Raw genomic sequence first — 16,539 nt, 5'->3', positions numbered from 1 at the left:
AAGCGAGCAAAATCTGGCAGCTGGATGGCAGCAAATATTGCCCATCTTTCTTTGAAATCGAAGAGTCAATTACAGGGACAATAATATTCTACCTGATGGTTGCAATACTTTTTTTTTTTTTTCGGAGACGACAACTATTGTATAACCTAATCTATTCTAGATTAAGGGGAGGGAGCGGACCTAAGGAGGCCCAGGGATAATCCAGAAGGGACTGAACCACCATCGGACCAAACGGGTGCACAACACACCCGCTTAAATTTTTTGAAGCAAACCACTTAAATGTGGCATTTTGGTGCCACCCCACCAAGCTAGGTGGTGGCCACCAGCCCAAAGGCTGATGGTTGCAATACTTGCTTAGTTATAAGTTGCTTGTATTTATCTTACAATTGTGGGATTTAACTTAAATCTCATAAAAAATGATTCAATTGATTTATCAAAATTGAGTCTCTCACCTTTCCCTATACAAGGCCTCAATCTTCTGAGGAAGTTGAACTATTTCTCCAATTATTCCAACGGAACAAGCTCCGGAATTTTGATGCTAGTGGCCGTGATGGCTCATGCTCTATCAGTTTTCGGAAGAAAGAAAAAATTAACTGAAACTGATGCAGTTTTCATTTGTTTCTAAAATGAAGAAGAATCCTTTTGTTGTTCTTAAATACTAGGATGTTCATTTTACCTTTACATCAATCAAAATATTACCACCTTGCACCCAAATTTTGGGCAACCCTGAATATGATTAGTATAAGATTCAGTTTAAATCCTATAATAAATTTGGAGACAATAGTTATCACAGGATTATAAAATGTTAATCAATTCTGAACCAGACATATGGGATTATCCTAGAACAAGTCTTTTGCAGAAGTGTCATCCCATTTCACAGAGACTCACCTCCTCCAAGATTATTAACCATGAAACAGCCAAGATCATTGATAGTAAAGCATTTCACAGCATTTTATTAAACAGAGAGAAGCAAGCCCAGTAACAGGTGTATCCATGAATATGTAAAGAATTTCTGTACATTTCTGCACAACAGGACGCATAGTTGGAAACTTCGGGTAGTCATGACAAGCGCAATACGATAAGGAGATTGAACTGGAACATACATTTATCCATAGACAAGCAACACAAATTCTAAGAACAACAAGAAGAATTAGCCACTCTGTCTGCTGGTCCATCCATGAGAACCATGCCTGATGGATTTGCAGCGGGCTGCAGGCGAGGCAATCTCTTGGCTGCAGATGCACGAAAAAAAGCTAGTTATCAATCAGAAGGTAACAAAGAGAATGGAGTACTCGAAGAAGAGGAGATCCCTAGGATACTTTTCGTAGTCGATAACAAATTCAGCCAGAATATACAGGAAAAAGCAATCAAAACATCTTTGGCCAATACAATACACATTGCCTAATATAGTGACAGTTTTTATTTTCAAAAAGTTCCATTTTCAAAAAGTTCTCTCTTACAATTTAAAATACACACACACACACACACATATTCAGGGGTTTAATTTGTGTTCTCTCTCAGGTTTATCACATGTTGGCTTCTCTTTTTGGAGATATTTCATATCATAAAGGTAACCAAGCATGACATCTGTATTAAGTTTCATTAGCAAGTTCCTGGAATCATCTAATCAACACCTAAAATACTAAATTTTGCTATCCTCAGTCCCTGAGTCTGTGCCATAGAGAATTTCACTATATGCTTAGAAAGAGAGGGAGAGAGAGAGAGAGTAAAACATTTGCATCATATAGCCACAAGTCCGTGATGCATCCAAGTTTTTCCCTAATCACTATATGCTTAGAAAGTTTACCATCTAAAACTCCATACCTATTTCATAGAAAATATCATTGACGTTGGTTGCAGCTTTTGCTGATGTTTCCATAAAGAAAAGCCCATTCTCCTGTGCATACGCTTGAGCTTCCTGCAACATGAAATCCCATTCTAAAAGTAAATGCAAGCGTTATCATTGAACTCAAGTTTGTAAAGTAATATTCTCCCTGCTGTTTACTTCTCGGTTTTGAAACATATTCTTTAAGGACTTTGCTGTTAGTGGTGAAAAGGAATGTTTTAAGACCAGAATCGTGTAGTACAATTTCAAAGTTGTTTCACTAATTTTCGAACTCTAAATCAACCTCTTTAATATCCATGCATTCTGATTCATAACCTGCTTGTCAATTCCACAAAACCAATTTCACCTGTCTACAAGATATGGTTCAAGTCAATATAGCTGATAACACATAATCAGCCACCCATTTAAGTTCTGTTCTTCAACTACGTCTTGCTATACAACACTCCAGAGAAACATTTCTGCTTTTTCATTATAGCAAATAGCATAATGGAATATAGGGTTCCATCCTGGTCGCTTAACTTTTATAAAGCTACTAAACATTCTCTCCTGAAAATGTTGTTTAAAACCTAACTCTGTCCTGGAAGTTTAGAAAAGCAATGTTGTTTAAAAGAACCGTGTATGGTTTATTGATTTACTAATTTTAAGAAACAACCATCTTCCAGCTCAGAAAAAGCTTAACGCAGTGGATATAGGCAGATAGGGCTGCATAAATACAGTTCTAGACAAGCTCAAAGACAACTGTAGTCAACTTCTTTAAGAAAAATGAAAAAGCACTAGACTTTGTTAAAATATGTTTGACAGTACCCATTTCAACCTCAACTCTTTGAGGATTTGTTTGAGAGCACCTATTTAATTAAATGCCTCTCAAGTTACATTATACCAAATTCAATAGAGGTACATGCAAGAGTCCTGTCCATCCGATACAAACTTGCAATTGTTTATGATTTCACAATCTACATTGATGAAACCTATCTCTAGGGTACTATTGTCAGGTCGTTCCAGTAAATATTAAAGAATTACTCTTTTTTCAGCCTTTTATCAAAGACAATTAAGTTATTAAGATTCCCACAGCGTAAAAGTTTCTCACAGTCAGACCTCAATGATTCCGTCAATAAACAATAGAATCACAAAGTATTGCAAGAAACCGCATTGGTAGTGGAAAATAAAGACACTTGCCTCTGTAGTCACCTTCCTTGAATCTGCCAAGTCTGCTTTATTCCCAGCTAGAGCCATCACCATGTTTGAGTTGCCTTTTCAATCAGAATAAGGAAACAAAGATTATTCCATTCAAAAAACAAAATTTAATCAAATACACGAATCTAAAATGACAAGAAGATGATAAAAGGGAATGACTTTGAACATAAACAAGGTATTCTTGTAAATCATCAAGACTAAAATGGAACCCTTGTAATCAGGTCAAATTCCTAAAAAGTAGCCAATAGATCAAAAATCACCCAGTCTAAATTGTCATAACTAGTAAAAGCAGGAATATATTGGTGTCAACTGCATGGGAACTAACTGAACTAATTTATGAACCCAAACCTGACCTGTTTTATTATACATGACAATTTACTCCAGAATCACCCCTAATCTGACCTAATTCACAAACAGGTTCCAAAACATATCTTGTTTAACCCATTTAACGAAACAAATCTACGTGGCAACCGTCAAGCAAGACCACTATAACTAGATTATCTATAATCAGGTCAATCCATAGAATCATCTAATTCTTTCTTAACGGCCCAATCAAAGATGAAGATCAAGCATTTAAAAAAAATAATAAGATTAAGCTGAGATATCAGGGACAATATCAAAATTCTTACAGTATTACAACTTATATCCACCAAAATGACATCTTTTTCTTTCTAAATCAAACTAGTTCATTCAACTACTTACGCAAATCTTAAATGGGTAAAAGTTATAAAGAAGTTGAATCAGATCAAACAGGCATTTTGAGTTGACTTGAACGTTCAAACAAATAAGATTCAAGTAGATAGTTTATCACTTTAACTGAAAACATATTTCTCAAAAATTTTGAGCACATTTATCCGATTTCACTTGAATTATATTACAGCATAACTTTATAGTTCAGATGTTGGATAATGGTTGAATTATCATTTCACGTCAAACATTGTCACTCCCACTCCAGTAGAAGCAATAATTCAACCAACAAGGGACTACAACACTAGCCAACTTAAAGCTGCATGTTACTAAAAGACTACTACTAAGAAGAAGAGAAATAGCATAACATGCAGGAACTACCTTGAGCTTGAAGCTCCAAGACCCACTTTTTTGCCCGTTCAAATGAAGCCTACAGAGAGAAGACTGTGTTATCACAAACCACATCGCATACAAGAGAACTAATTGAGCATTAAATGAAATATCTACAAATATGACCAACCAAGCATCTCACAGTATAAAATAACTGTTACTAGAACAAATAGCCTGCTAGTAAGCAGATTTACAGGACTTCATAAGGATCAAGAAACAGAAATCCTGCAGAACAACTATATTTTGCAAATTTGTAAGATTCTAATGCAAGAAAACAGATAATGCTAGAAGCATTGAAGCAACAGAACAGATAAGAAAACTTACTGGATTTGTTATATCGTATACAATTATGGCAGCAGCAGCTCCTCTGTAGTACATTGGAGCGAGACTGTGGTATCTCTCTTGCCCTGCTGTATCCCATATTTCAAACTTAACGGTTGCATCATTTACAGCCACAGTTTGTGAGAAAAAAGCAGCCCCTATAGTTGATTCCTATCATCATCACAGAAGTTGAATCAAGAGTTGATCAATTACAGTAACAAAGTCAAGATTTTTCACTATAGTTTAGAACTTGTTCTCTAAATTTGATACCAACCTGAAATTCAATAAACTGTCCCTTAACGAAACGCAACACTAAACTAGACTTTCCAGCTCCAACGTCTCCCAGAAGCACCTTACACATGCAAAACAAAGTAATATCCAGATAAACAAAAGTTCTGATCATGCTGAAAAAGGCTTACTTTAAACATGCTCAGAAAATCGACAAAACGTTCAACGGAACCTGTTCCAACTATTTTGCTATGCAATTATATTAGAGCTAAAGTTACCGAAAACCAAGACAACCAAGCACATCTAATTATAATTACTGAGAACAGGAAGCATAGGAGATCAACCATTAACCTAAGAAGTCTATGAATCAAAATGATTGATGCCGCAGCAGCAATGGTGATTTATCAAGTAATTAGAATGAAAAATAGCTCCCCTCCCCTCTCCCTCCCAAAAAAAAAGTAAAAATAAAAACAAAAACCCATAAAAGAAAAAGTAAGTATGAGAATCACAAAAATTTACACTCACATGATCAACCAATGCAACGAAAAGGGGTTTTACAAATTTGACTTCAAAATCATGCAAAGGAAAACAACTAGACCAGCTAAACTCGATTGAGCATAAATCGATACCTAAATCTTCAAACACAATTGCTCAAAAAAAAGGGCAAAGATATAAAATCGAATTTAAACGTATACAGTGATCAGAAGTCAATTCCATTGGAAATTCAAAGCAAGAAATCAAAATTATGGTGAATACAAAGCAGCCCAGATGAAGAATCTTATTCATAGTACAAAGAAAATGAATTTCACAAAAAATAAAAGAATATACAGACCAGCTTGGCGTTGATGCTTTTGTTTCCACTTGAGGCCATGTCGAATCTGAGGAAAAAAGGAACAAACCCAAGAAAATAAACAATTTATGTACAAGAAGATTTTATTTCCGTCTCAGGATGGAACTATGAATAGTTTCGATCAGAAATTTTTCCTTCTTCAAGTTGACGAAGAGAAGAAAAGAGGCCGGCTGGCTGGGCTGGGCTGGGTCGGGCGGGCTATGGGGGTTGTTGGGTTGTTTACTTCCGCTGACGTTAGGGAATAAATGCATAATGGAGAAAGAGTAGACTGCTGTCTCAACAGTAACACAGGGATTTGACTTTGTCTTCTCGAATTTGCCCCCAGATGACTATAAAGTTTAAATAAACAAAGAGATTTCTTACGTACTTTAGTTTACAACCTCCTTAATGAACTTTGAGGTCTAAAGAAGGTGCTGCCTAATGTCTTGTTTTTATAAGATTAAAAATGATGAATACAAATGACTTACAACTCAACAATATTAGATTTACTATTAAACCAATACCTTATTTGATAATTATTATCTAGTGTTAAGATAAAAAAATTCATTTTTAATTCTCAATGTTTAGTCCCTGTGTGGTTTTAGTCCTTAAAGTTTTGGAAAAAGCAAATCTGATCCTCAATGTTGACAGAATCAGTCAGGTGCAGTCACATGTTTGTTGAATACATTAATAAAGAAGCAAAAAAGGCGGTAACCTTGAATAATAAGAATAACTCATGTAATAGCACGTTAGTAATTGATTAACGAAGAAACAAAGAAAGAAAGAAAGAAAATTTGTTAATCTGCACGAAAAAATTGAGTATTACTATTGTTTGCTTGAGAGGATGGGGATAGAGAGTGAAAATAAGTTTTGGATAGGTGAATTAGGTGCTCTGATTAGTTTTAATTTTTCAGTATAAAATTTTCCTTCTTTTCACTAGTTAATTAGTTAGCAAGTGATTTACTTCTTAATTTTTTTTATTTAAATTTTAAGCTACTAGTTTGCTTCTTTATTTTGAAATTTAATTTAACAAACATAATGACTAGAGGTGATTAAATTATATTAGTAATTGGAAATTTTTTTTCATATTTCTAAATCTAATTTAAATCATAGTTATTAAACCCGATCAGGTTTGACGGTTCAATCGGTTAATCCGATGAATCGATCAATTAATCGAGTTGGGTTTCTAATATGATCGGATAAGGACAAGACCCATTGACTTGTAAATAAATCAGTGGCTAACTAGAATGAACCACGAACCCAGCCAATTTTGTAAAAAAATCGAAACGCGATTACGACCAATGGTTCAATTGGTTAACTCGATGAACTGATCAATTAACTGAGCTAGGTCTCTAATCTAATTAGATAAGAATAAGACCCGTTGACTTGTTAACAAATCGGTGGTTGAACCAGAACAAACCAAGAACCCAGCGTGGTTTGTTAAAAACCGGGTAGCATTAGTTTTTGTAGGAAAAATTTTAATAGGATGCTAGCATGGTTCAAAACTTGAGGCCTTATGCATATACCTAGAGAGCACTTATCATTGGGCCAATAGCCCGCATGTATGTAGGGTAGACTTACCACTGGGTCACTAACCTACATGTTAGTTGATGGTTCTTTTTACATTATATGAACATTTTAGTCAACTCTTTCTTTATTCTTTTTCATTTCTGTAAATTTGAAATCTTTTAATAAAACTCATTACTCCTCGGACTCTATAGGTTATGAAATGGATTTTAAAGATAACACATTACACAATTCGTTTTAAATACAAATATTGTTTCTAATAATCTTTTGCACTTAAACTTCGTAAAATGAACTAGATAATTACACCAAACATGGATAAAATTATAAAGGTTGGAGGATTACAAATTGAATAAAGGTTTTACTGATTCTTATAAGAATTAATTATTCTACAACGAATTTAACTTAAATGAGCATTTGCTATCTCAAAGTTTATTAATGTTTATACCATATATATACTTCATTAAAAATTATGAAATATGATATTTAAATATATTTAGTGATCCATCTGTTCAATCACTCATCCACCGATTAAGCCAGTAATCCGTTAACCCACCTTCTTTGCTAGATTCCTCTCCGTGCTGAGTTTATAGCTATGCTTTAAATTGGATATATTGGGACCACATTTGTTCTTGTCAAAATTTTAAGGACTAAAACTGCACATATGTACTAAACATTAAGGACCGAATTTGTTTTTGCCAAAATTTTAAAGACTAAAATTGCATTAATAACTAACATTAAGAACCGAAACTGCACGTATCCCTGACGTTAAAGAAACCCATATATAGACCCCACCTCCACATATACATGGTGGGTAGAGGTGTCAAAATGGGCGATTTGGACGGGTTTGGGTTAGTTAAAATGGGTAATGGGTATAAGTGAATCAACCTATTTAGACCTATTTAATTAAATGACTATAAATGGGTAAGTTAAAATATGAATTGGGTAACCCAATTACCCATTTATAACTCATTTATTTTAACTTTTTGTAAACTCATTTAAATTCATTTTTGCAAACTAAGTTATCAATTTATACTACCCTTTGCACCCATAATTAGTTTTAAATATTTACTTATAATGCTTAATAAGTTTAATTACCAATTTTTTTTCCATCCGTACTCTATGTCGCAAAATTACATATTATTTAATAATTGAACAATAAGAATATAAAAATTTGAACTAAGTACTATAAAAGTTAACATAAAAACTTAATTCAAAAATTTTGAACCCCTAGCAATTTTTTTGTGTGTAATTTTAAACTTTCATTTTAGAAAGATAGGAAAAGAGGATAAAACTTGTTATAAATTGGTAATACTGAAAAATGTGCAAGTTAACTAACTAAGAGAAAATAAAATGATAAGATAAAACCAACAAATAATAATTGAAACAAAAATAGTTAACATCATGACAAAATAAAAATTCTAAAAAAAAAAATGGGTGGGGGAAGAGAGGAAGCATTGGAGAAGACAATTCTAAATGAGTTAATTGGATTTGATGGGTTACCCAATAATACCCATTTAATAAATAGGTATTATTGGGTAACCCATTTATACCCATTTGCAAAAATTTTAAATACCTATACCCATCTATTATTCATAGGCGAGTATGAGTAAATTTAAATAAATGGGTTTGTTTGCCACCTATAGTGGTGGGCACACTATCGGCGACGGAAATTGAACCCTAATTTAAAGAACCTAATAGGCATGAGTCCCAAACATCAAAAACACATTCCAACATTTTTTTTTTTGAAAGAAAAACACATTCCAACATTGAACACATGCAAAACAAGTTGACACCGACACTATGCATCCAGGACAAGGATCGGGTACCTTCTGCCTAATGCGTCCTTGTAAGTTGAGTTGTGAGTCCTTGCCATACAATTTTACAACCCTCCCACTCTTGTACCATGTTTATCACATAGGGCCATCTAACCAAATATCATACCAACACTCGTCTATTGTAGATCTACTAAAAAAAATAAGGGGTTTGCTTGGTTTACCATAATTTATAAAAATATTATTGAACTTACATGCTAAACACAATTTTTAAGTTTTTGCCGTTAAAAATTTAAAACACACCCGATTTGAAGCAACTCTTTTAAGATTTTTCTTTTTTCAGTGTAAGTGAAAGGATTTGAAACATTTTGTACTTGATTTACAATACATCACTTGATGGACTTAATAAATGCCTTGTTTGGATTGCATTTTTCTGAATTTTTTTGTAGAAAAAATTACTGTAACAATTTGATATAAATGACATAAAAAGTTGATAGAAAAATGTGTTCACGAAAAACGTAGCGGTTCAAACAGAGGCTTTAAGACAAGGCATTGAAATGTTTAGAAAAAAGGTAAAGATTAAACATCAATGCAGGCTCTACGTCTAGCCAATATGAACACCAGAATGCTCTTCTGCACCTTTTAATGGCTTCTAATGATAAAAGCCAACTATATATCAGCTATTACTAGTCTACCATAGCGTGTTAGGTCTATTTTGGATGTATTATTGGCTACTCAATCTATGCTTTGTACGAGCCAAATCTGAAAGTAGCCTCCTGTTTCAAACAATTCTTTAATGATAAGGGCCCTTTAATAATTGCATGTAGTTTTCAAGAATTTCCTAATCGGCTAACCACCAATTCACCATAAAAGCCTAGAAGATGAAGCTTCCATTCTCATATTTTTGGATTCTTGGTTTTCTTTTTTTGGCCCTAATCTAGTTTCCTTTAGTTGTTTGAGTTGTGCTATTTGTTAATATCAATTCTTGAGCAATTAGTTCTCAAATAACTCAGATTAAGTAATCTAGAGACAAGACACAGTTGCAATTCACATGTCATTAAGTTCATGTTAGTCCACATGGTTTGAGAAGAAAGATTAATTTCGAAGGATCACAATTAACCAGTAATTAATGAAATACATGAAACAATTTGAATTCTAGCACTCAAAAAACCCTAGGTTGGCAAATTCTAAAAACTTATTCATCATATTCAATTTTTCGCTCTAGTATAGCAAGCTATAGTTAAATTTCGGTCAAAGAGATTTATGATCATGTCCAATATGAAGATTCAAGTTCTACATACACTGAAACTCATTATTATGTTATAGGAAGTCATACATGCATGGAAGTTTCTTTAATCTTGTTTCTGTGTATTCAGAAACTATTGCTACAGGAGATCAGAAAACTCTGAATCCATGCAAATGGGAATTACAAATGGGGCATTTTTACTGCAATAGCATGATAGATAGAACATGCTAGTCCCAAACACAGCCTCTTTAAGCTCCCCTCCCCTGTAATCTAGGATAAATAAGTTATACGATAATTGTCGGCTCCCAAAAAAAACAAAAAAAAACATGATAGATAGAACCAGGAGTTGTAAGGAGAAAACCTTTTCAGCCTTGGGATGTTGGACTTAATAGTAAATAGTACTATGTATCTCGGGATGCATGCCCATATATGCAAGCCAAAAAGCATTCAGGAAAGGGGATTGGTATTATTTTCCTAGTTGAAAGCTCCATTTGGAATAAATCAATCAGAAAGATAGTTCTTTTCTCGTTGAAAATTTCGATTGAATCCAATTTATTGCATCTAGATGTTTTACAGTCAAGTTTGAATTTGATTTGTTGGGAAAGGAAGTCTGGATATTCAACACTCGTTTTCAAAGAACCAACAAAGTTTAACGTAGTCAATAAGCATTAATGAGGTGATTAAAGTCAAGACACTTTGCAGGGTTAGCTCTATTTGAATCATATTTTGGGTCAATTGCACCGTAGTTTACTAAACATTTTTAAGATCTTATTTAATCTACTTTACCTTTTTTTTAGCATCAATTAACCCACTAAACTCCTAAAATGATTCATTTTGACCATTCCATCTAATAAATTGGTTAATTAACGTGGAATTTGCTGTACATGACATGCACATCATATCTACGATATATTTTTTTGCATTTCACTTAGTAACTCATGATGAACATAACTCGAGGTTACTTTTTACCATCTTCTACAAGTGATTAACTTTCTTTTTAGGCCTTTTTTTTTCTAATTATGTACAAAACCAACCATAATTACATTAAAATCATCATATCCACCCAACAAACATATATTTGACATGAATCAAATTCAATTTCATCAAAAGATCAACATTTTTCTAGCAAATTTTAACTTGTGTAAAACCTAAAACTGTTGGGTTAATTATGCCTGTCAAATGTGTATAAAAATACCGAAGGGAGAAATAAATTTAGTAAATGGTAACTGTGTCCGTGTTTGCGCAGTGAAAAGAAGAGACGTTTTCGGTTGCTAGACAATGAACATGTGTTTTGAGAATTATAGTCAAGTCCCCCAAAGTTTTCTTCTCTTGTACTTTTAACCCCAATATTCCATAGTTTTACAATTTAGATCCATTGTGTAGTCTAATTTTATTCCAGTGAAATGTCAATGGAGCCTTGACGTTTGTAGCAAATGCCTCATGTGTGTCATATATTGCTTGATTTAACTGATTTTATTAGACGAAGTGGTCGAAATTGAGCAATTTCAAGAGTCTAACGGGTTATTTGACACAAAAAAAGAAATATAGTGATCTAGATGAAATTTTGAAAATATTTGGTGACTTACAACACACATTACCATATATTTATCGACATAATACAAATTTAATAAGCATGCACGGATAGAGAAAAGGTGAGTAGACAATTTATTGGAAAATTTTTCATGAGAAAATATATGGAGAAGTGCAAATACATAGCAGCACACACAATTTTTGGAGTACTTCCTGTGATCAAAACTCTTACACACCCAATTTAAAAAGACAATTTTAATTGCTTGCTTGTGTGTACAGCCATCGAGGAAACCCAAAGCAATAATGGTTAACTAACCTTGTACTTGACTCTTTGAGCTAATTATTTCGTTCTTTTCAATAAATAACCCACTTTGATATAATCATTCTTTAGGCATCAATCCATATTCGTTACTTGTCAGTATGGCGCTTTAAAAGTCTGAAAATAAACTCTTATCTTCGTATGTAGTAGAGCTTGAAAGTTATTGAGAACCATTCCTCCTCCAATTTTTGATATGTTCTAACTTTTTATTTTTTTTTTGAACAAGGGAACCGCAGTCGCTACGCGAGAATATGCATTAAATAAATTTCACCTCGTATAATAAACTGCTAACCACATTAAGGGATAAGATGCACTGGACAAGCCCTGTGCGACGAGCGAATATCCCGGAGAGGTTCAAATTCGGATTAGCATTTACTTTGGTATTTGGATTACCTAATCTTTCGATAGCTTTCAACACTTAACTGTCCCATCAAAATCTTTTCGTACCATATCAAGTATACTAATTATTAATGAATTCTGTTATTTCAGCATACAATCATAGGGTTATATTTCAGCTAATAAGCTCGATTTCAAGAAGAATTTTCTTGGACTTCAACTCGGCTCGGGCTCAAGCATCAAACTGAGCTACTTAATGTGAATGGTTAATCATGTTCGAGAGTGGGCTCGACTCTTTTGCACCCTAAACTTGTTTAGATTGCTAATTTTTGGATTAAAAATTTACGTTTCTGTGAATATGTCTTTCACATATTTTTCAATCACCTTCATATTATACAATTGACAAAAAAAAAAGAAAGAAGAAAGCAGAAAACATCACACAACACTGCACACACGACCTACACAAGCACAATGGGGCAAAACTCGAAAGTGTAGAATTTGCAATGAAAAAGGAAAAAATGGATTGGATACCCCTAAAGGAAAAGGTCCAGTAACTGAGTTCCTTTTTGTCAGAAAAGGTAAACTAGGGCTTACAAGATTGGAGCCAGTATTAACTCCTCTCTTCAGTCCTGTGATGGGAAAGGGAAAGCACAACCTTTTCATTGCACAGCCTTCACAAGACTGACACCAATAATAACACATAAATGGCCACTTCGTAATGGTAGTCCTGCCTGGCCAACCCCAGAGATCATTGACTGGATCCCTTTGACCAGTCTTTGGGGCTTTGCCATCCCACCCACACACATGTTGCTCAGAACTTCTCGTCAGTAGCATAAAATTCCATATCAAAATACTGTTTATACATCATCACTTCACATAGAATTTTTTCTTCGTTTCCTTCTTTTTCTTTCTTCTTGTTTCACTTTATCATCAAATAGCTTATCTTATCTTATAAATTGGTTACTTCTGGACACACAAATTGTTGGTAACTTTCACTAATCAGTTTGATGAACGTTTTTACCAATTGACTTTCTCCACATACGCAATTAGTGTTGCATAGGTGCCTAGAGAAATTGCCAACATTGGGTTGCCATTTTCTTGCCTGGTAGACTTTGGTTCTATCCAGACCAATTTTCATCTTGTATACCAAAGCAATATGTTGCTGATATTCATTTTGTATAGCAAAACAACATGTTGGTAAATATGTCTAGAGATTGTGGAAACTTATTATAAACTCACCAAAAAAAAAAAAAGAAAGAAACCCCAAAAGAATGGCTTGCTTAGTTTCATTCATGAATATTTTTACAATGACACCCAAGTCTATGTAATCAAGTTACATATATGGCCATCAATTTGATCAAAACTATGTACAAACCAATGAGATAATCTTAATGTCTCTCTCCCTCTTTCTTGCTCCCTATGCAATTAAATACTCTATCTTGATGATGAAATATTAATTGATGTTCAATTAAATATAAGCTAGTGTAACTATTTTGGAGTTGATTGGGTTTTGTGAGAAGCCAAAGCAAGAATAGAATTGGCAAGTTTGTTTACTGCATCAACCAGTCCATTAATGCCTTGTCTACTGATCTCAGCCTTTGATTCCTCAATTTGCAATCTTCTCTCATGCAAGCTCAATAGTTCTCTGTGCCTTCTTTCTTCTCTTTCCTCACAAGCTTGGATGGTTTCTGCTATCACAGAAGCACTCCTAGAAATTGCAGTGCCAACTTCATGTGATTCGCTACCACTTGCTCCCCCACTGGTCCCTTCCCCTCTTCTTCTCCTCTTTGCTGGTGAGTCTGAATGCTCACTCGTATCAGAATCTGACTATCACATGTCAAAAACATAAGCATTTCCAAACCACTGGATTGATACTAGTATTTCTAACTTCAGGTAGTTAATTGCATTCACTACATTAACCTCCAAGAATTACTAAGTTTAGGATGGTGAAAACAACATTTGATAATATAATGTTAATTTATCACTTCCCCTTGTTACACATAGAAAACCAAGGAAAGAAGCATAAATGAAAATCGAATAATGCTATTCAACAAGGGCTGTTTCATTCAATATTTGTTCATTAATTAGATCATAGGAAAAAAGTGAACTTCTAATTAATCAACCTCTCTACATAGCAGCACATGATAACTATCCTAAAGTGATCAGGAAAAATGGTAAAAATCTGTAAGATGGAATTCCATTAAACGGGGATTGAGCTATTCATAGGCAACGGTATAATTCTAATAACCCCCCCCCCCCTTCCCTCCATTGCAACACTACAAAATAAACAGGATAATGCACACATGTGATCAGAAAGAAATGGTAAAGTTACTAACATGGAATGCCATTAAAACATGCTAATTACCAATGGCAAGAGAGAAAAAAACTGATTTAACTATCATTATTGGCAAATGCAGTTCGGAACTTAAAAGTGGTCCCTTGACAAAAGGACTATGAAAAATGTGTGTACTTTGGTGTGTGTGAAAGAAAGGGGCAAAGAGTGGGAGGAAGGAAGGAAGAATACCTACTGTGGGCAACTGCTGAGAAAATGGATGAGTGTGGGGATGTTGTTGTTGTTGTTGTTGTTGAACTGGTGTTTGAGCCACTACAGGAGGGGGAAGTGGCAATGCTGAAACTGGAGGTGAAATGGGAAGATGTTGCATTGAAGGAGGCAATGAAGAAGGCTGACCTACAAGAGCAGCAGCTGAAGAAGGCGGCACATTGGGAATAGAAGCAGTAGTCCCACCGGCACCAACAAGACCAACCACTGATCCCCTTTGAACTTTTTTCTCCACTACCTCAACCAATGCATCATATATCTGAGGCAACAAATTTGAAGGCAAGTTGTTAGCTTTCCTCTCATTTTTCTCCAGCTTCCAATACGATTTTTCATCTGATCTTTCTCTTTCCGAAGACGATTCTCCAATAGTAATAAGCTGCTGCTGATGATCAGCCAATCTCCTCTCATATTCTCTTACTTTCTTGAAATCCCTCATGAGATTATCCCACTTGTCATTGCACTGGTTTTGGCTTCTCAAGCAACCATTCCTCCAGCAATAGTCCTCTACCCATTTCCATCTCAGCTCAGCTGGTTTTCCTCCTGGTTTTTCACCACCAACACTGTCACCTTGCCTCTTCATTCTTCTCTCATCATCCATCCTCTTTGCCTCTATAAGAACCATTGTCTCTTGGACTGTCCAGTTCCCTTTCCTGTAGTCTCTCAGCACATTATTACCACCTTGATTAGCCATCACTATATGCATGAAAAAGACCAACAACAAAGCATTGAGAGAAAGAGAGAGAGAGATAAAAGAAAAAGATAGACAGTAATATGAAATATCTCAGTACTACTCTATGGAGAGGTGAAACTGAAAAGATAGAGGCCCTTTATATCTCACTTTTTTCTTTCTCCCCTCTTTCTTTGTGGTACTGTACAGGATGTTTGATCTTGATGGAATGGAAACTTTAAAGTTCCGACAATAAAAGAGTTGATCAGAATGCTAATATGGGCAAAAGGGTCAAATGGGGTGAACCAAAACCAGCCAAACATGGACATAGGATTTTGGTTAAGTTTTCTTGGTTGCAAAAAATTTGCATGTTTGAACAAACCTTCATGCTATAGTTATGATATGGCTTATTGGCTCTTGCATAACTGCATAAGCTAATGATGATGAGTATACCATAAACTATAAAGCTAAGCTAAGATAGTAAGATGTTGCCTGTAATCCCACTATCTTGTTCCAACTTTCTTTAAATTTGGCCGGACATCTTTTATTGAGCTGAGGCTGGACTCTAGGAAACTTTGGTATCTGTTGCAAGGCTCTGCAAGAGTCCACTCCACCCCCTTAAAATCTTCAAATATCTTGAAAGCTTAAAGTTGAAATCTAAAACTACTGATTCAATCCACTACTCCCCTACTTGGAGAGCTGGGACAGAAAGGGAGAGAGAAAGAGAAGTTTTGTAGGGGTAGAATGCATACCATTATAAGAAAAGGCCAAAAGAATCCATTCAACCTGACATATCCACAACCCCCAAAAACTTTCAGAGAGAGAGAGAGAGAGAGAAGGTGAGAGATGGAGAGAGAGGGGGAAGAAGGGCAACTGCTGCCTGCATGGGAGAGACTCAGAATTCTTTTGAGAACCATCATCAAACACGTGGCCAAGCCAGCAGCAATCATAGCCACCAGTCCAGTATGATGACTATCTTTCAGAAAAGATGGGTGAATAATAAAGCCTCTTGGAAAATATTGTAGTACATTTTGGTATATTATATAGTACAAATTAAGGTTCATTCAGGTCTTCCACAAACCATGCA

The 16,539-nt window shown here is 34.7% G+C and overlaps 2 protein-coding genes across 4 annotated transcripts; both read right to left on the bottom strand.

Annotated features, from left to right (window-relative positions):
* Positions 1–926: 926 nt before the first annotated feature.
* LOC113783051 (ras-related protein RABF2a) lies at positions 927–5,715 on the bottom strand. Its single transcript, XM_027329070.1, has 7 exons — positions 5,499–5,715; positions 4,713–4,790; positions 4,442–4,609; positions 4,109–4,157; positions 3,023–3,096; positions 1,825–1,918; positions 927–1,232 (listed from the first exon to the last, which is right to left on the bottom strand). The coding sequence occupies exons 1-7, from the start codon at positions 5,535–5,537 to the stop codon at positions 1,132–1,134; spliced, it is 603 nt and encodes a 200-aa protein (XP_027184871.1). The 5' UTR covers positions 5,538–5,715; the 3' UTR covers positions 927–1,131.
* Positions 5,716–13,484: 7,769 nt separating this feature from the next.
* LOC113783818 (trihelix transcription factor ASR3) lies at positions 13,485–16,258 on the bottom strand. Of its 3 annotated transcripts, XM_027330046.1 has the most exons (3): positions 16,205–16,258; positions 14,750–15,478; positions 13,485–14,048 (listed from the first exon to the last, which is right to left on the bottom strand). In XM_027330046.1, the coding sequence occupies exons 2-3, from the start codon at positions 15,474–15,476 to the stop codon at positions 13,714–13,716; spliced, it is 1,062 nt and encodes a 353-aa protein (XP_027185847.1). In that variant the 5' UTR covers positions 15,477–15,478; positions 16,205–16,258; the 3' UTR covers positions 13,485–13,713. The 3 variants fall into 3 exon arrangements, with proteins under 3 accessions (XP_027185847.1, XP_027185846.1, XP_027185848.1); XM_027330045.1 differs by lacking the exon at positions 16,205–16,258 and having other exon boundaries at positions 14,750–15,718; XM_027330047.1 differs by lacking the exon at positions 16,205–16,258 and having other exon boundaries at positions 13,834–14,048; positions 14,754–15,718.
* Between the last annotated feature and the right edge of the window lie 281 nt (positions 16,259–16,539).

This window comes from Coffea eugenioides, chromosome 9 (assembly GCF_003713205.1).
Source record: "Coffea eugenioides isolate CCC68of chromosome 9, Ceug_1.0, whole genome shotgun sequence".
Taxonomy (NCBI): domain Eukaryota; kingdom Viridiplantae; phylum Streptophyta; class Magnoliopsida; order Gentianales; family Rubiaceae; genus Coffea; species Coffea eugenioides.
The sequence above is the reverse complement of the archived record's forward strand: the minus strand, read 5'-3'. Positions and strand labels throughout refer to the sequence as shown.